This window comes from Dermacentor variabilis, chromosome 8, assembly GCF_050947875.1.
Source record: "Dermacentor variabilis isolate Ectoservices chromosome 8, ASM5094787v1, whole genome shotgun sequence".
Taxonomy (NCBI): domain Eukaryota; kingdom Metazoa; phylum Arthropoda; class Arachnida; order Ixodida; family Ixodidae; genus Dermacentor; species Dermacentor variabilis.
The window spans coordinates 38,491,496-38,512,313 of record NC_134575.1 but is presented as its reverse complement, the minus strand read 5'-3'; the positions used below and the strand labels follow the sequence as shown (position 1 = coordinate 38,512,313).

General features: G+C 47.2%; 1 protein-coding gene across 1 annotated transcript in view; it reads left to right on the top strand.

The window, feature by feature from the left end:
* Positions 1-20,818, top strand: part of LOC142591366 (lysosomal alpha-glucosidase-like) — a 51,850-nt gene that overhangs the window by 28,621 nt on the left and 2,411 nt on the right. Inside the window, exons 9-20 of the mRNA XM_075703692.1 lie at positions 1,664-1,768; positions 2,208-2,324; positions 4,138-4,257; positions 4,896-5,104; positions 6,068-6,201; positions 9,645-9,808; positions 12,039-12,187; positions 12,717-12,801; positions 13,418-13,620; positions 15,122-15,216; positions 17,091-17,140; positions 18,861-19,004. Of these exons, the coding sequence (XP_075559807.1) occupies positions 1,664-1,768; positions 2,208-2,324; positions 4,138-4,257; positions 4,896-5,104; positions 6,068-6,201; positions 9,645-9,808; positions 12,039-12,187; positions 12,717-12,801; positions 13,418-13,620; positions 15,122-15,216; positions 17,091-17,140; positions 18,861-19,004 (1,575 nt within the window). The remainder of the gene's footprint in view (positions 1-1,663; positions 1,769-2,207; positions 2,325-4,137; positions 4,258-4,895; positions 5,105-6,067; positions 6,202-9,644; positions 9,809-12,038; positions 12,188-12,716; positions 12,802-13,417; positions 13,621-15,121; positions 15,217-17,090; positions 17,141-18,860; positions 19,005-20,818) is intronic.

Below are 20,818 nucleotides of genomic sequence, written 5' to 3'. Positions count from 1 at the left end.
TGACAGTTTATCAAGCGGAGCAGGTCTTTTAGAGACTGCTGTGTTATTATGTGCCGAGGCCAGGGGCCTGGAACTCGCAGCAGAAGGCCGTCCAATTTATTGTGGGCATAGGAGTGCATCTGTCTCTGCAAAAACCAGGGAACGTATTCTGTAAGAGTTCACCCAGTGGACTTGTCCATTTCGTCTGCTGCTGAAGTGCTGATTGGCTGTGGCGCGTCGCTGTTGCCGACACGCAGCCCAGCTCAGCCAATCAGAACTTCAACAGCAGACGAAATGGACAAGTTCACTGTGTGGAATCTTACAGAATACCTCCCCAGGACAGTCATGAATGTTCACTCGATTTGCCACAACAAACTTCGTTGCACAGGGCTGTTTGCCGTGCCAATGCGAAACGTATAGGAGTTCGTTAGCCACATCAAGCCACAGAAGCCATGACTGACGTTCCTGCACGTATGGAGGAAGTCTGCAGTTGCACAAAGGGCCGAGAAAGTGACACGCTACGCTTTAGCAGCGAATATGCTGCTAAGGATTCTTAAAGCTTTTTTTTTTTCGTTTCAGTGCTTCCGTCGTCTTGTGCGGATGTGTCGACTGTGATGTAGCCTTCTCGGGGTCGTTTGATTTTTCCCCACGTGACCTGGTACGCCCTGTGAATGTTCCGCTTGCGCTGTCGCCTTCCTGTGAACGTGTCGGTTGTCCCACCGCGTTACGTTTGCGTGTTATCCCGCTTCTTCCGTAATCGTCTCGAATGTCGTCTCTGCTCTGCAGTATACTCCACGTGGATGTCCCGTTTGACTCGTATATTCGTTTTCTTCTGAACGTTGCGACTGTCCCCACGGCGTCCTGCACTTGTACTTGCCCCGTTGTTTCCCGTCGTCGTCGTCCTCCTCCTCCTCCTGTGAATGTTACCTTTGTGCTGTCGTGTTCGACCCACGGATGAACAGTTTACTCCGAAGTCGTCACCGTTTTTATCAGTGTACGGATACGACCGTCGTATTTATTTGTGAACACGGTTGCCTCTGTCGTCATCTACTTGCTTAGATGTCCCATGCGCATCCCTTCGCGTCAGTGTACCCTTTCTGGCATTGACTCCTTTCCTGTTTTCGTGCATTGTCTTCTTGCACGACTATCCACTTTGCCCCCACAGCCCTCTCGCGAACGAACATTTTGCTTCCTCGTCGACCTGTAAACAGGATTTTTCTGCCCTCGTATTTCTGTGCGAAGGTTCTGTTTATTCTGCCGTGTTTCGCTTCGATGTCCCGTTTGTCGTATCATTGTTTTCTGTGAATTTCCCGCTTCATACATTGTCTTCTGGCTCAAATGTCCTCTTGGCCCCATTGACTTCTCGCAAAAATAGCTTTTTTCCTCTCACCGTTTCTGTGAACGTCCTGCTTTCGACGTTGCATTGTGTGTGAGCGTTATGTCCCACTGTATGTACTTTTCCTTGTGTAGATGTCCCGCATGTCCTGGTCATCGTTCTTAGCGAGATGTCGCGTTTCTTGCGTTGTCTTCTTGTTGGAATGTGTTCCTTGCAGAAACACTTTCTTGTATGAATGTCCCCATTTATGTCCTGACTGTCCCGCGAATGTGTACCGTTTGTATCGCCGTCTGCTTGCGAACGTATTGTTTCGCGTTACTTCTTGTTCCATTAGTAGTCTCTGTGCAGGACGTCGCCTGGCTTCCAGTGGACGTCACCAAAGACACCTGCGAGCACGCTTGGCACCGCGAGACCATGAATCGACGGCCCTGGCAGCGACTGGTGCACACTCTGGTGAGTAGTGGTGGCCACACGCCGGAAATACCAGCCACCACGAAGTCAAATTTGAAAACGAAGCGAAGCGGACTTCTTTGCGGATAAAGTCATATGCTATATGTCTTAGCAGTTTCTAGGTGAAGCCTCCAGTATTTGTGTGTACCTTTCGATATGATGAATAATAGCGATTTATAAGTAACTTCTCCAATGTGAACTTTAGCATTCGGTTAACAGGCTTCATGTAAGCTTCGCTTCACATAGATTCCAGAAAGATGCACGTTGGGATGTGCGAAATTTATTCAAATTTGGGGCGTACACACAACGTGCATGTGGGAGCCGCGTTTCTGCCATTTGCTTTTTTTGCCTGTTTTTTTTTGCAAACCATTGCCATTTAGGTTTGAGCTAAGGCTATGGCAGTTGTAAAGAACGAATGGAGGACGTGGCCGCTCTCTTGCAGGTTCCCACCCTGACCGAGCGACCTTCGGCAACTTTCGTGTGTCGGTTAGCGTTGGCCGAGGCCAACTACTTGGGCCTCCTCCTCGTCAACCAGAATCAGGAATTGCTCGAGGACGAAGTAGGTGCCTCTGCAGCAAGTACATACATACATACATACATACATACATACATACATACATACATACATACATACATACATACATACATACATACATACATACATACATACATACATACATACATACATACATACATACATACATACATACATACATACATACATACACACACACACACATATACATACATACATACATACATACATGCATGCATACATACATACATACATACATACATACATACATACATACACACACACACACATATACATACATACATACATACATACATACATGCATGCATACATACATACATACATACATACACCATACAAAAAATACAGACAGTCTATATGACGCGTCTAAATACTTTTCGAACCAGCTTTCGTGGCAATAAGTTAACAAAATCTGCAGACACTTTACGATCAATCAGACTTTTGGTCGAAAAATGAACGAGTCGAATGATCTATTCGCGTAAATTCATTCGCCATTAAATTATCTGGTAAATAAATCGGCTAGTTAACTGTTGAATTAGTGAACTAATGGGGTAGTAATGTGCTTGGTTAATTCGATCAACCAGTCGAGTAATAATGGTCTCGTCTATCAACCAGATAGTAAAGGTGTGAAATATATACTTAAAAATGTCTCGGCATCTTTATCTTTTCTATTGCAATAGATGAAATTCTAAGCAGCTTCTTTGCAAATTTTTACAAACAATAGACAAAACGACTACGACCATGAGCACGCGGCATGCATATGGATTGCCTCAGAAGCAACTTGCTTATGCGGATAGAAATTGTGGTGTTATAAACTGGTAATAAATAAATAAATAAATAAATAAATAAATAAATAAATAAATAAATAAATAAATAAATAAAATGTTTACAGAGCGTACAGTAAACCATCTGAAGAGTAGACCATGAACTACATTTTTGTATGATTTACACTTTATGCAGGTACTTTCGTATAAATGAGGTCAACATACAGTGTGCTAAAAAGTTACAATAAGTCCGGATACTCGTGTTGAAAAAAGCTTAGGAAAGTCTACAGACATTATTCGACGTCAACTAAGTGCATAAGTTCGTATGCTGCCTATGCGCAATCTGTAAACTTCACAGAGAAAAAAACGTAATCTTTTATAAGACTTTTTATAAGTCGTAGATGTTTTTTTTGTAAGACCGAATTAAGCAATCTTACCGGAGTTTGCTGTAGTTAGTGTCGACAGCCTTGCACGGACGGTTCGTAGGCCGCTCTGCTGTCCGCTTACGTGAACTTGCCCTACTGTGTATTCAGGTTTTATGCTGACAGACCGGCGTAATTACGAAGTCTGTTCATTTCGGGTTTTCTCGTGCGTGCAAAGTCTGCAAAACATTCCCACCACGTCAACAAACTAGTCAGCTTTCCAGTGCTTTCCTCGGCTCTGTTCAGTACTGCTCCCCCCTCAATAGCTTCACACCTACTCAGCACACTCCATTTCCTTCATTAGTCTGTTGATACTTTTCGGCACGTGATCGCTAGGGTCTTGCAGGCGAAGTTCGGGAAAGGCCGGCCAATTTCCTTTCATTCTTTGTGCGTACTTTCTTTCTTTATGACATCATGTTGTAGAAATGGTTGTTGTCATAACTCTTCATCGCTGGGCAAAGAAAAAAAGATATAACAGAATTTGCAACAAAATGTCGCATAAACGTGTCACAATCAAACAGTCAGCATTAACACAGAGTTATGTACGTGAGTCCTGGAACCTCACAGAAGATAAACATGCATACAGTTGCGTGTGTAAGCACAGCTTCTGTTCATTCTTTCTTGTTGCAGGTCTTGGAAACTAACATAACGAGCTACGTATTGGACTTCGCATTCCCGCGATACGACCTATACCTCAACAAAGTCTTCAGTCAAATATACCCACGAACCCCCTTTGACGGCCTGTGGCTGGTGAGAAATCTGGTTTTCCTGCACGACCTACGGGAGGCAGGATACGGGACACTCGGCTTTGCTTCCAAGGGGCCGTGGTGTTTCAAACATGTCTGAAAGGATGCCGCGAGACTTAATATTCACGAGGAACACCATAAGCTACATAGTGTCATGCCAGGTACTCCATCATAGGCGACGAGCAATGGTTGCATAAATTGCACGTGCAATTTATGCACGTGCAATGGTTGCACGTGCGTTGACCAACCAATGATAAAGTCAAGCAAATTATTTTATTAAATTTTTTAGTTATCAGACCAAATAAATCGGTAAATAAAGCAATTATTTCGGCAAAGCATTTTTCGGCTACACATTGCTGCTTTATGTTTCACATGACGGTTGTTATGTCAGATTTCGCATTATAGTTATGTACAATGGCACGCTGTGACTTGTAAATCTATGTATTAGCTATACGGTGCTGCTTTATGTAAGCAATGATGGGTGTTGTGCCACATTTGTACCCCTTCCCTGTAGCGGCCCAATCGGCCAACAGTATCTGCAAATAGAAAAAAAAAGAAATGAATCAGTTCATTGATCAATCGATCGGTCGGCCATTCGGTCAATCAGTTATTTGACCCATTAGACGAATGAATGCTACCCAGGATCGCAACGAACCAACGTTGGCGACCATCTCGCCACCTGGCGGATGTGCGAGGGACGGTTGGGACGTGATACCCTACACGCCCAAGACGCTGCTGTCCAGGGAACCCCTGGACGCTCGGACTCTGTGCATGTCCCAGCAACTGGTGTCGGGGCCTCATCTGGTGGGGCACAATGCCGTACCGTATTTACAGGCGCAGGCGGCCTACAAGTGAGCAGTGCCCCTACGACACGGAAATTGAGTTCCTTACATTAGGCTCGGGAAGCGTAGAAGGGAAGCCTAGCAGGGGGCGGCAGAAAGCGAGATGGGTGGAGGTGATTAAGAAGTTTGCAGGGACAACATGGCCACAATTAGCCCATGACCGGGGTAGTTGGAGGAGTATGGGAGAGACCTTTGTTCTGCAGTGGGTGCAGCCAGGATGATGATGATGATGACGTTATTAGACTCTGGGCATAACGCTTATGACCATATTCCATTATACATGGTGTTTCTTTTTTTTCTTACGCGGAATACGCAAGGAAGGCTAACACATTCAGGTCCCTTTGAGAGCTAGGCTACGAGGTGAAGTGGGCGACAGCGGAAGAAAAAAATTACTGATAGTCTGCAACGTGACCTAAAGTGTGCTAATTACCTTTTATTATTCGCCTTAGGTCAATTGTGTCAAATGCGAAATTACAGTCGAGCAGTAGCGAAGTCATGTCCGCTTAGTTCGGAGCGTTAACTCTACGAGTTCCTCTTAGATACTCGTCGTTAAATTGTGCTACGAAAAGAGATTGATATTCCAGCTAATAGTTACCCTGAAATAAGAGTTATTGTTTGGCACGTTGCGGGAACGGATATCTCAAAATATCTGTTAGCCTTACGACATTTTTTGCAGCGCAGTCATCCCTTCATTATATCACAGTCCTTCCATGGAAGGACTGTGATTATATTATTCGGCTACTACTTCACAAACGCAGTAAGTGCTTAAAGTGAACAACGAGGAACGATTACTTAGCAAAACTTAGGTACGGTTAATATAGAGGATTTTCTTTTTGTCGAGAGAAGTTGACCATCGGCCAAGCAGCCACTCAGACAGTCGATTAATGAGGAGCTCCACTTTTTGAGACTGTTGTCGTCGAGTCATTGAAATTGATCACGCACCGAATCAATCGATGTCTGACCCTTGCGCAGCGCGTTCGCCAAGATATCGGGCCAGCGGCCGTTCGTTGTGAGCCGATCCAGCTACTCGGGCATTGGCAAGTTCGCGGGTCACGTCATCCACGGTCTCCGTCCCACGTGGGAAGACCTGCGCCTGAGCATCCCCAGTGAGTTCACCGGATAAAGATATATATATATATATATATATATATATATATATATATATATATATATATATATATATATATATAGTATATGCTAGGTAAATTTTTTTATCGGAAATACAGACACACGCACTCTCACACAAATTCCTTTGGGCAATGGCGCGATTTGTTGCATCAGCTGGATCACGTGAATAATTCGGCACAGTAAACCGCATTGTGCCGCGGGGCAATTAACAACGTTTTTTTTGTCAATTGCCTCTGTAATTATTAGCATTGGGGCACACGCGTGCCAGGTGTGAAGTACAATTCGCTCAGCGTAGTATTAAGTCATGCACGCGTGGAGAGCAAATACTGCACAGTTTTGCGCCAGTTTCGAGAAAATACGCTTCCCAAATTTGTGGCGAACGCATTGACGTTCCCGCGGGAACACTAGCGAGCCCTTCGTTTTTCCTGTAGTGTGCAATACTTGAAGTGCAAATAGGCGCTGTCCAATTAGAAGAAAGGTTGTTGGAAAGCTAACTATAGGTCCTTAAAAAAATGAAAAACTTCTAGTAAAACTGTGTAGGGAGTCGTTGAATTGGCGGCTTGCTTAGAACAAAATCTGCTTCCCCCCCAAAAAAAGAAAAAAAAGAGTGAGTATTCGCGAAAATAGAAGGCCGGGTTACGTTATAGCGTCCATAAGAAAAACGTTGCTTACAAGCGGGAAAAGATATGCGAAACTGCGTACTTGACGGGTGCCATGGACGAAAAGTCAGCTGGGGAATCTGAATCGCTTCGCAAAAAAAAGGAACTACGAAGGAAAAAATATTTCGCAGTATTTCGTGAAAAGAAAAACCGATTACCTACTGTTCGAAGCCACGCCACGGTATGTGGAAATGCGGAATCATATTAACCCGTGAGAAAGGGCTCTAAAACTATCGATCATTGTTTTCTAAGCTTACCGCAGTATCAATACAGACGTAAATGACGGCGCACACACTTTTCCCAAGGTTTTATTGAATTTTAACGACAATAAAAGAAACTTCAATGGATATAATGGTAATAATAGTAACAGACAACCGAAGATCTATCGCTTAAACGCGGAGAAAACACAGAACTGAAAAAAAAGATTAGGTAATTTTTTTAGGATGATAAGATGCTTCGAGATTCGATGGCCCTCTGAGATCGGGTGGCAGCTGCTGCTCGCTGAAGCTCCCGTAGGCAATATTCTGGGATTTGCGTAATAAACCATTACCACCAGGTGCCCGCATCGTCTGTTAAGAAACTCTTTTAAGGTTATCAGTAAAAAGGGGGGGGATCACGGTTATCAGTCCACCAGCCTCGCCGAGGTTTCTTCAGTAGTATATTGAACTCATTTATAACAAATTTAGCCAAAGAGGAATTTCATTACAGTTTGCCTTTAAGAGCCAATAATAGACGCTGCAGAAATGCAAAAATTAGAAGCTGGGTGGCGCCACCTACCATACCGCTTCGAAGGGGATAGTCATAGAAGAGGATCCTAGCTCCCTGCAGGCCATATAGTTTAATCATAGAGTTTCTCACTATAACACCTAGAGGGAAATCTGGTGCCACCGTCTATGGGAGTTTCTTAAGGGGGCACCGTGCCGTCATAGGAATGACGGTATATGTGTCTGCGAGACTCATGTTGGCTGGTGTTGTACGAGGCTTCGTCTAAAACGTCGATATGGCTACACAAATAACGCGTTCTCAAAGTAAAATCTTCATAAAATGTTTCCATTCACGCATATTACATCTTTACTCACCCATAATGCACGACCAAGCGAAGAAAAGCAAGAACAGACGACCAACTGTTTCAAAGCGAGCGCGAAGTAACCTTGTCGTCTGTCCTCCAACTTTAGCGGGCTGCTGATACTTTTTACGTAACATACAATCATTCACGCAAAAACAAGTTCTCATAGTTAAACAGAACATGTTATTGCGTAATAATAAAACCAAAACAGCTTTTCACGTGCTGTTTTAGTAGAAAATGAATCATTGCGACAGACGGAACGGTGCTTGCCAAGCGCGTCTTCAAGGTGTCCTGTCTCTCCGAGAACGATGCCAATCCGAAGTCACAATATACCGGCATTTCCATGCATACCACAGTGCAGCAGCGCCAGATTTCCCTCTAGGTAATGTAGTGAGAAACTCTATGAGTTTATTACAATAATTACTGGAGGAAACGCTGACGCTGCAATCGTTCAACCACCGTGGGAATGATGGGAAGTACACGAATTTGTCTGATCTAGCTTCGTACTTGTGAATTGAGACGTTCCTGTGGCTTTCTTTATCACGATTTAGCTGCCTTCATTGTCCTAAGTTTCAAAGCGGCCTGTACTTTTCCGAGTGCAGAATACTCTGCGAACACGTCTCAACCGCCACTATAATTGCAGTGGCTCAACCCGTCGAGGTGGCCAAATTGAAACGCGCCAAGCGTCTCAACACGCTGGACTTGCTCGCAAGAATTTCGCAAGGGCGTTCCAAGCCGCTTGTCGATGCGTGCGTTCGTGGCGTAATGGTTTCAAAAGCGGGCTTCTAGTGCGTTCGAATCCTGCCGTCGGACAATTTTAATAATGTTTAGTTAATTATTAATTACACGGTACCATGCTGAAAAATAAGGAATTTACAAAGTCGCGGAGCCGTTTTGAGCCAGAAGGACGAGGCTTAGGCAAATCCATATACTTCCTATAGTTCCCACGCTCGCTGAACCGCCCCGACTGCAGCTCCCGCCGACATTGGCCGCCAGTGTTTCCTCTAGTAATTATTGTACGAAATGCTGGAGGCCCTAACCACCTGTTGAAGCGGAAAACTCGTGCGTTCAAAAACTAAGCTACAAACTAATGCAGTACAACTGCAAAAAAACACGAGATATATTAGTAGCCCTTTTACTTCTATTATGAAGCGACATCGTGCAGATTCACCAACCCGTCCATCCGATTGAAAAGCTGCGATTTTAGTGGCGGCGTGTGAAAATTGAAGGATCGTGAACAAGTCGAAGTACAATGGTCAAAACGCGAGAAGTGGCTTATATGCGCTGTCTATATAGGGCGTACAGTTTGTAAGTCCTCACAAAGTACCCTGAAACTTCTTCAGGCACAGACGGTAGTATACGCGACTTGAGAATACGCACACGATCCCGTTTTTAGCATGGTTTCGTCGACATTCTTCTTGGACAGATTGTTTTTTTTTTGCTCAGTGGCTATGGTGTTGGGCTGCTGAGCACGAGGTCGCGGGATCGAATCCCGGCAACGGCGGCCGCATTTCGATGGGGGCGAAATGCGAAAACACCCGTGTACTTAGATTTAGGTGCACGTTAAAGAACCCTAGGTGGCTGAAATTTCCGCAATCCTCCACTACGGCGTGCCTCATAATCAGAAAGTGGTTTTGGCACGTAAAACTCCATAATTTTTTTAGATTGTGTTTTTTTTATGCTCCTGCCGCTGCAGTGTTGCTGTCTGCCAGCTTGCTGGGCATGCCGCTGAGCGGCGCTGAAGTCTGCGGCGGCGAGGAATTCAAGATGGCGTCCATCGCGGACGAGGAACTGTGCCTCACGTGGTTCTCGCTGGCCGTGTTCTACCCGCTGCTGCGACTGAGCAAAGCCGAGCTGTTCGTGAGTGCGCTTCAAAACCTTTCCCTACGAGGGTTCGAATGTTATCGGTGTCGTGGTGTTCAACACCACGAACATCGACTGGAGCGTCGAGTTCATAACCCTTTTCAACAAAAGCAGGCACTGCCAATACGCCAACTAATCGCCCTGGGAGGATTAAAGCGTAGAGAAATTATTTATTATAAACTACGGTAGAATTATATTCCTGGTGCGCGAATGTGACTTCTGCAAAGCTACAGTGCCCGCAGTAGCCACTTCATATGAACTGTCAACTAATCTGCTGTCTAGATATGTTCGCTTTGTAGATTCCAATATGTGCCCTTCACAATGTTTTGATGCTAGTCGTCGAAAAAAAGCTACACAGATTTAATTGATTTTCGGCAATTTCGGAAACAAAATTTGCGGGTCCGATACAAAATATCTGCTCACAAATGTTATGACAACGAAATTACTTCTTTTTTAATTGCCGCAGGAACGCCACGGGCGCGTTCGTCCAGCGTTTTTCGTTGAAGCATGTACAGGCGCCGACAAAAGTGGTGTACCACACGCAGTCCACGCAGCGGGAGCCGGAGCAACGGCAAACTGCATCGCAGCGCCATCTACAGGCAGCATCTGGGATCATGTCTGCCGATAATAAAGGGCACCCATTGGCTGTCTCGATCCCAGATGCCGCTTGTAGATGGCGCCGCGATGCAGTGTGCCGCTGCTCCGGCTCCCGCTACGTGGACCGCGTGTAGTATACCACTTTTGTCGGCGCCTGTACATATATATACGCGAGACGCGGAAAGGTTCTTTAAGTTATGCACACGCACATTTTGATTACGCTAGAACTTTACGTTAAGCAGAGCTCACACTCGTGTCAAACTAAAGCCGTCTGCCCACTCGGGGAAATCGTCCGGTTTGCATCTTGCAATCGCCTTTGTTCTTTGTTTTTTTTTGTCGAGCAAGCTAGCACAGCACCACATATGGAGTGCACAGCCTAGTGCTGCCAGAGCGCGGTAGCGGCCTCGACGCCTGTTGTATCGGCTTCGCAAGATAGCGACCTCGAATCGCCACTGCCCGGCACCCACCGGCCACTAAACGAACGAAAGCTTTCCTTTCAAAAGATGAAACGCCAGCAGTGACGGCACACAAAGAAAGAACAGACAGGACAAGGCGCTATGCACTGTCAAAGCTATGACAAAGGTGCTGGTGCATAGGTAGGACAAAGTTATGCACCAACTAGCCCCACAACATGTTTTACTGAAAGCTTTCCCCTGCACCAGTGCAGGGTGCCTGCTGCGTTGCTCCCGCTGGCGCGCGCTTGGGAGAAGCTCGCCAACTCCGCCCCGATTCCAGTTGTGTACCGAGTTGTCCACTCTTAACGAGAACATTTGAGTTGCAGAGCACGTGTGCACTTTTTCCCTCTCGCAAGAGTGCAATCGCCTAAATTTGCAGCAGATAATTGGTGTTCGGTAGCTCTGACTTTTTTAGACGCACATGTCCAATGTGCTGACATTGCTTCCGCAACTACTTGCAGCTATGGCGCCGGCTGAGCGATAGCGACACACTTCTGTGCTCCCTTTAACAGTGAACCCCACTATAACATCTCGGCGCTGGCCATCCAGCGGGCGAAAAAAAAGATGGGTGTGGCCGCCGACAGCAGCTGTCACGGTCAAACCACCTGCGAGATTTTTTTGCTTTTTAGCCTATTTTTGCACTTGCATTTGTGTACTGGCATTTGCCGTACCATACACACTTAGACATAGCGCCGTGTATGTGCATACGCCTTTTTACTTATTGAACTCGCCAGTCACTCCTCGGACCGCTCTCGTACGTCCAATTATAAATAATTATTATTTTTCTGTCTGTAATCTTCGTGCACCAACGAGGCGCGACGCCCATACCACCGTTGCCAGCATTCGTCATCGCGCCGACCATTTAGAGGGGTTTGGAAACCACCACGTTACTTGCTCCGTCTTGTCTTATCTCCACGCAATGTTAGAACACCCGCGCGAGTAGATTTGACCCCCAGCGCTATACGTTGCTATTGTTTCCAATGCTTCGCCTTCAATTTGCTATTGCTTCAAAAAGTCTTTAACAAACGCAATTTAAGTTGGTTCGTAGAGGTTCTTCACGAGAGGAGGTTCCCGGCATTTTACATATTTCGACAGGCGATCGGAATCTGCACCACTTGCGAGATCCTCCTTTCGCGCTGCGCGTGTAAGCAGAAAGAAGTGCTTTCGCTTTACAGCTGCTGCATCCGTCGCCATTCTCGGACGCTTTCCTGTCCGAGACGTCGGACATGCTGGACATCCGCCTGTCGCTGCGCCCGTACCTGTACTACCTCTTCTACCGAAGTCAAGTCGCCGGCGACACCGTCGCGCGACCGCTGTTTGTCGAGTGAGTGCATATTGTTCGTCTGTGTGTTGTTGTTTTGGTAGCTCTCACCGTCACTGCTCCTCGCGTATTTATACCTCATTGTTCATGGGGCGAACGCATTCCTTTTTGTGTAGCCGTGACTGGTAACTGTTTTGCTGTGTTCTCTTCTTGAAGATCAAGTCTCGATTTCAAGCAGCGTAGGATCATTTGTAGGTCTGCAGAACTGGATGCTATGAATGCCATCTTCTCATGTATGGATGGACGGATAGATATGGGTAGACAGAGGAATGCATATGGATGGGTAGAGAGGAGTAGAAAGATGTCAAAACTACATAGGCAGCTGTAAAAATTAGCGCTACAGTTCTGAATTTAAATAGTAACGGTACAACGTACGCTTCGCCAGCTAAGGCTCTCGCTGCTGCGGCAAACTGATAAAGAATTGCTGCTATACTCCAAACGCTTTAGCTTGTTCATATTCTGCAGCACGCTCCGCCATAGTTTCGTAAAGCACGCTAAGATGGTGTCGCATGTGCTCTGTACCCGCTTCTAGATTTCCGAACGACAGAGCAACACGGAACATTAGCGACCAGTTCCTCTGGGGGTCCGCCCTGATGATAATTCCTTTCCTTGTACCGGTGAGTGGTTGGAGCAAAGTGACATCCTCGCCCGCAACTGCGTGGCGGTGGACAAATGCTTAAAGCGAGAGACGTTAGGGGCATTGCCTGGTGCATTTGTGGCGTCACGTTGTCGGTGTCGCAATCGTTTGTCAACAATCGTGCTTCTTTGGTCATAGAATACGGCAGATAGCAAAATTGCTTTGGTTTGCAGCAATAGCATTCGATCATGGGTCGGTGACATGGGAGGTGTCATCGTGCCGTCATTGTGCCACTGAAGTTTAAACTTTGTTGCGCCATCTCTGTGCAAAATTGCAGCGCGAACGAACGTGTGATTGAACCGGAATTCTCATATATACCACAAGACGACCACATTTGCGCGACTTTCCGTATATCTGACCGTGGTGCCACGCCCTCTGTTCAATAGAATGCGACTATGGGTCCGCGACATGGGAGGTGTCATTGTGCCGTCATCGTGCCACTGAAGTTTAAACTTTGTTGCGCCATCTCTGCGCAAGATTGGAGCGTGAATGAACGTGTGATCGAACCGGAATTATCACATATACCAGACGAACATATCTGCGCGACATTCGGTACACCTGATCGCGGGGCCACGCCCTCTCCTGCGCTGCCGCAGAATGAGCACATTCGGCGCGCCCACATTCCCGAGGGCGTGTGGTACAACTTCGAGAGCGGCGCCGGCGCAGCGTCGCCGCCGCTGATCTCGGAGCGCGGCGGAGGCAGCCAGACGCTACAGCGATGCGGGAATCGCCGTGTGTTGCTGCTGCTTCGAGGAGGACACGTTCTTCCCTTGTCTGCCACACCACCTGCCGCCATGCGGTGAGACCCGTGTGTAACGATTCTGCGTGTACGACATTCGAAGATCTCGGAGGCCGTGTAGCGGTTATGGCCTCGGAGATCAGTCAGTGCACATTTGCAGGTATTCCTGGCTCTATGTTTGCTTGAGAAGCGAGTCCGGTGTGGGCGGTGGTTCGGGTAAACGACTGGCTTGCTCCGCACTCAGATATTCATACGGAAGTTATGCTGCATGGTTAAATTCGTTTAATACCGCATTTGAATGCAATGCCTGAAAGTTAAGCATAAGAATAAATCGGGTGCGTGAGCCGTTTTCGTTGATGCCGGGCGAAAAAATTCGCCGTAGTTGAATGCAGTTGAACCACGTTTGTCGAGCGATAGCACAGTTTTGTTTGCTTTGGGAAAGGACACAGACGCTGCTCGGCGCCGTCAGCAGCAGCGAGCGAATTGATCTTCATGCTGCGTCTCGCTTCAACGCGAACTAAGCGTCGAAAGTACAGCGCATACGAAGCTACCAGCACTCGGCACAATTTGTACACGTCGCAGACCGCTTCCAAGGCATAGGTGCCCACGCGGCGTATGCAGCAGCCGCCGGTGGGGGCAGGCCAAGTCCCAGTTTGACCTTGGCTGAGCTTGAAGGTCAGGTTTACGGAACCAGGTGTTTTCTGGGTTGGTACCTAGAGTAGTAGGGCTTTCGCGCTAAAACGATGTCGGTTTTCACAGCGAAACCAACGATGACGGCGTCTGTCTCCCGAAGGACAAAACTCCTGCTTGGTCCAGCGCCACCTTCTGTGTGATCAGTGTGTGGGCAGTGTGTGGGTAGTGTTCGGCCACCCAAAGACAAACTTTGTTTATCTACAGACATATATCAAGGCATACATCACTCGGAATCTATGTGTTGTCCATGGACTGTTTATATTGGGTAAACTATGGCGACTCAAGAGCAGGGCGCAGCCTGGATAGATTACCCACAGAAAAGACCACTACAATGACTAAGCTGAAAAGCAGTGGTGGTGGAATTATATAAACGTACCTCAGGGTGCTTCGTTGGGGGCAGACGTTGCCTTCAGAAGAGCGCTTCGAGTGGCAGTCAGTGTAATCCGTCCAAAAGTAACGAAATAAGAAATGCGGTCAACAGGGGAAAGGCAGACAACAAACAGACGACACGCTTGTATTCTACATCATGCGCTATCACAAGTGCCGCCCACTTACTTACGAATAGGCCGCAAATGTTGTCTTCGTTGACATTCAAATACCTGTCTCGAGAACATGTCACGGGGCGTCCGAGCAGAGTCCATTTCGCTTCACATGTTCGCTTCGTACCACTGGTATCGCGGAGCAGACGTGAGGTGCAGTTTGAACTGCACGTTTTCACCCCGACCCGGCGACAGCCGTTTCGCACCTCCTATACCAGGGTCCTCCGAGATCGCAGATTTCGCTCTTGCAATCTCGGAGGCCGCGCTATGCCTAATATCGTTTCCGCCGCTCACGTTCGCGGCGCTTCTTGGGTCACCTTAACTTGCAGCGACGGTCGGAGCCCGGAGTATTCGCTGCGCGTCGCCTTGGACGAGCAATATCGGGCCGAGGGAAGTCTCTACTGCGACGACGGCGTCTCTGCCGGTGAGGAACTATGTACTTCTTGCAGCTGTACATTTTCATAAACCCTATAGAGAGTAAAACCTCAAAGAGCGTCTTCTAGAGGATTATCTGTGAAGTCAAACTGCTTACCTCGGTATCAGCATTTCAACGCCGGGCAACACAGCCAGATGTACACGCGGGCCCTGACAATGTACAATATCGTAAAATGATAAGTAGGACCCTAGTACAGCTTCAACGCCCAGGAACGCAGACGCAAAAGCCAAACGAAATATCTTGATAAAGGACTGTGTCCCGTATGCGGGACAGGTGGGAGGTCTGTGTGATTACCTTCAAATGCCACACCGAACGGTACGGCTTGACCCACAGAATGACAAATGGGACGCTGATGTATAATTAGTGCACATAGGCCGTGCGCCGAAAAATATATAGGTACGTTTAGTCTGCTTATGCCTACAGTAGAACACGCAGGAATGTATCATGAGAAGATCAATGTCTACTTCTGCTACTCCAACAAAAGACTAGCTGACGTTACGCAGGAGCAGCGACGGAATTGTGGAGTTACCGGGTGGTGAACTTTAAATGTCAATGGGATCAAGAATTCATGGCTGGAAAGTTCTGGGCATTTCCAACCGATAAGAAAATCCCCGACTAAAAGACATCAACGAAGTCGAAAGCCGAGCCAGTTGGTGCATGATTGGAGGCGAATGACCAGCTGAAGGCGCAACGTGCCCAGGAGTGGAAGACGATGGAACCAAGTTTGTTCTGTCGTCGTCTGTTCCTGTGTACTACATTGTGTTTTCAGCTGGTTATTGACCTTCAATCTGTAAGACATCGGCGTCTTGTAGAGTCGGATCATTTACTACTTGCATGCTTCGCCAAATGAATCGACTCTTCAGTACGAGTGCTTACATGCACAAGGAACGACAATGACGGATTGTAGAATGGCGTTACCGCTCTGCCGTTACCGCTTCCACGCGACCGTGGGTGTGCTGTCGTTGGCAGGCAATATCAGTAACGGTAGAACGATTACACTATGCTAAATTAAAAAAAAGTATTTCTAACTTTCTCATTGGTCTTCACTTGTGGTAGGGTCAGATATCTGCGAATGCTGCTGTGTCACTGTGAGCAGACTGCAAGATCTATGAGGAAGGCTGCAGGCCTCAGTGCAGATTGAGAATGCGGATGCCGAAAAGAGTGAATGCTACAGTAAATGTGTACAGAAAGTGTCTAAAGTGACTGCATCGTCTCGCAAGAGGTTACGGGAAGTTGTTCTTGACGCTTACATTTCGACATTCGTTGAGTCCACAGCAAAGCTTTTATGAAAGTAAACAAAGAGGTGTTTGGAACTTGCCACTACGTAAACGTCAATAGCTTAGTTAATTCGGTTGGAACGCTTGCTATTGTCCCCCTGTAACTCGTTCGTAAATTTCAGCGTAGTCTAATTACAGAATTTGTTGATTTTTCAGGGCCAGGGTCCCCGCATCTCTCATTGGACCAACATCAATAAATATACAATTCATATTGTCCAGAGTTTCACAAAACCTTTTCTGGTCAGGTCACACGAAAGAAACACAAAAGACGTCGACGAACTCACCAAGTCAGAGGTTATTGACCTTGCGAAACTCCTGCGGGTTCCTGGTTCACCAAGCACTGTGAACTGCAAGTAGCTGCGTTGTGAACGACGAACCTGTGTGGGTTTCAAACCGTCAATTAAAATTCGACTTTATTATCGACGAAAAGCTTTTGTTTGTCTATTCTGTACATCTCAATTTATGCTCACTTTATAAAATATATGCCGCCTGATAACAGTAACTTCAGAACGTTGGCGTTTCTGAAGCCTCTTGTTATGCTGAAGTCTGTCCGAGCTGTAGTTGACTCTCGGAAATTTGGTGCAGGCTCCTACGAGACCGGAGTTTACGGACTGGCTGACATCGTCTTTCACAAGGTCAGTAGCTTTATGACTGTCCTTATATATAAGCACTCCAGATGACTGTTCTTATTTACAAGCATTCCAGATGATCAAACATCTTGTAATTTTGGTTAACACAGGCCGAGATTTAATACTGAACGGGCCTTATGGCCTCGAACGTGCATACTCGCATAATCGCAGTCTATACTGATATATAATCATCATCACTCCATATACGCTAGCATCCTCATACCCTGAGGTGATATGCTCAGGCTATAGGATATTACCTCAGGCCAACCACTCTGCGTTTCCTCAATAAATTCACCTCTCTCTATCTCTCTCTCAATTTTAATTTACAATTGGTCAGTTCAACCGCAAAGTCAAACCGCCTTCAGTAGTTGGTGGATAAGGTTTTAGCTGGTACATATACGTTTTACCTTCTGTGGAACAGTGCAATACCAGTAGAACTGTTTCTTGGGCTGGTTGGTGCATGTTACTGAAGTACTAAAGCGCCAAACAGACGACACAAGAAGAGACATGGACGAGCGCTTATCCTCGTCCGTGTCTCTTCTTATGTCGTCTGTTTGGCACTTTAGTACTTCAGCAAAGTGCAATACCAGTTCGACGTCAACAGCAGCGCCGGTCGCGCCATCTCGCGACGTTGAGTGCAACTGGAGCACTTAAAACGGTTATTGCAATTATATCTGTAACTGAGCTGCTTGCGTGTGTCGGTGGCAACATAGTCACGAATGTATGCGTGGTGCCCCTTTTCCTTCAAATAGAACGGCAGGTAGCAGAACGAAGTTCCTGTGCGATTTGTGGTTCAACAACCCGCCCCAGGACGTCACCAGGGTCGCTGCTGCTGTTGTACACGTCTTTCGTGCTCCGATATTTCGTTAGAAATTTGGAGGATGCTTAAGCTTCGCCTTTAAGATTGGAACGCGATAGCGTTCAAAGACCCCCCTACTCCTTTTCATTCTTCCCGGCAACTGCAGCTTATGTAACCGCAACGTTTCCCGGGAAACGCGGGCTGCGAACGCTATGCACGAAGGCGAGCTTTCTGTTGGAAACGCGGCCTCTTGCGCGGGTCGATCTCCTGTTATTGTTTCGCACTTTTAATATTTTAGTTTGAGACGAGCTAACATAAAGGACATGCGGTGTCGGTGTTTTTTCCCGTTACATTTGTTTGCGGGCTGCCATTCTCAAAATTCAGAGGAATGACTTTGCAAAGAATGAAAAACAAGGTATGAGCAACTTTGGTGGTAGAGAAGTGGTTGGGTGTGCGTGGTTCAGAATTTGGTTCGAAATTTTTTTGCCGAAGCGACGTCCTACGCCGACGCGGGACGCCGACTCCGACGCCAGATTTTCTGCGACACGGGCTTCTTAACGCTGTCGGGTTAATAGCAATGCCTGTGAGGGAACCTGAAACTCTAGTGAGTGAAAATGATCAAAACAAGTATAACTGCTGATTCAGTTACGGGCCATTGAACAGGGAGCTACAGGTTGTGTACATGGGTTCTTCTCCATGCTAGGACAAACTCGTTCCGGCAATGTACAAAACTAGTATACACATCGATATATTCGAATATTGAAATAAACTGAATATCGGACTCTCGTAACGAATGCTTCGAATCACAAGAAAAAAAACAGTTATTTCGTTGATGTTTTAAACGTAGAATTAAACTCGCGTTCGAGTATTCGCCAAGTGCCCTAACATAACTTAACCTAAGCTCTTGTTTTTCGTTGTTTCGCACAGGACACGCTATTGGTCATTCCCCGCCACGTTGGATTCCCGTGCGGCCTGGTGCGAGAGATCAAGTTCGTCGGTCTGCCCCCGCAGCCTCCTGAAATGGCAAACCTGGATGGTTTACCGGTCACCCTCATCACCCACCGGAACCAGGTATGTGCGATTCGAAACAAATGCGAGGTGCCCTTTCTAGGTACGGCTTTTAACAATGCCAAGTTATTACAGATAAAGGGAGCCGCACGTCAACAAAATTTGTACCCGAAAACCTCTCCCTCGTCCAAGTATCGAAAAATCATACGTACCCTCCACAAGAACAACTTTAACGGCCGACTTGAAAGCCGATTCTGTCGGCAGTCGAAAATTCTTGCTGCGTGATGGCTGACGTCTTAAAGGGGTACCGATACAAAATTATTTGGGCTCAATAAGCAACGCCCCGTTTCAACGGCGCGCTACTGTTTTCTACAGGTATGAATTGCGATCCACAGTTAAAGGGAACACTCAAACGGGCGCCTCTCACTTTGCTGGCACCCTGTTATCTGCAAGTGGCTGCAGAAGCAATGCGATTGCACTGCACAGGTGTGTCGAAAAGAGTCAGAGCTACTAACCCCACGTTACATGCTGCAAATCTAGGCTATTTTTAGAGCGCAGCTCTTTGGCGTCCGTTCCTGGGTTTCGCGTCGGCGTCGTCGTCGGCCTCGTAACCAGCTCCGCCCCCCTTTCATCCCCCCAGCGCTAGCAGCGACCGACTGATACCGCTGGATGCCGCTGACGCCGCTAGAGAGTCAAGATAACGTGACTGCATAGAACACCGTTGCCGCCATGCAGAAAGAGGAGGAAAGGGTCCCCCCCCCTGTTCTTGCGTGGCGGATAGGGTGCTCTTCAGTTGCCGACGCGCCGGTTATTCGTTGTCCCTGAAACCAACTCCGCAGCTGGGGTTGACTCACTATCGGCGTCAGCGGCATCAGTCAGTCGCTGCTATCTCTTCCCTCCTCCCTTTATCGTGTTGTCCGCTTGCTGCGCGCGCTTCTGCCCCCATCGTTTGCCGCTGGGTGTACACGCCGCCCCCCTCCCCCCTCTTCCTGCGAGTCTCCGGTTGTCAAAGCGCCGGCTCGAACTTAATTCCTTTCTTCGCTCCTCCTCCAATGCAACCCCTGTGCGGTGGCAATCAGAGAGCCAGATCGGTGGCGGCGGATCTGTATATGTGCACCGCCCGAGCCGAAATTGCCGCTGCCGTTCGCCCTGTGCGGTGGCAATCAGAGAGCCAGAACGGTGGCGGCTTGACATAAAGACAAACAGCAATTTCCTAACACTTATGCGGAAGAACATCCCGTTCCTCTCGCTCGTAACGCGTCCCACGGCTGTGACGACCTCGCGAGGCACTTGTATAGATCTCGTCTTTGAGAATCAAGCATTGGTGTACCAAGTCGAACATATATCAGTCTATTTCTCCGACCACAAAGCTTCCTTCATGACTGTCAAGAACTGTTAGTGGAGTCTTTGTTAAAGGAATACGTGTGAAAAATAAAAAAAAAATGCTGTGATAGCGCATACATGTGTTGCTCGATTTCTTTGCCTCAATCTATCGAAAAGGTGAAACAGCTTATTTGCTGCGCTCAAATTTCGCATTAGGAAGTAACGTAATCGTCGGCAATTTTTTTACTCTTGCGAGAGAGGAAAATCCGGACGCGATCTGCACTCGAGTGTTCCCCACAACAGCGGACCCGTCTGTACATCCGAATATCTGACGTGACGCCCGTGAGTCATCTGCTCGCCAGGGCGTGTTGTTATGTCACTAGAGTCATCTCTCTTCTCGCCTTTGTGACATATAAAAAGAAATCAAATTAAGTTTAGCGTCCCGAAGCGACACAGCCATTGGGGGCGAGCTCCACCACTGGAAAAGCTGGCGCCACCGTCGGCATGACGTGGCATGAGTGATCACGTGGACACAGCGGCCGCGTCGGCTGCTT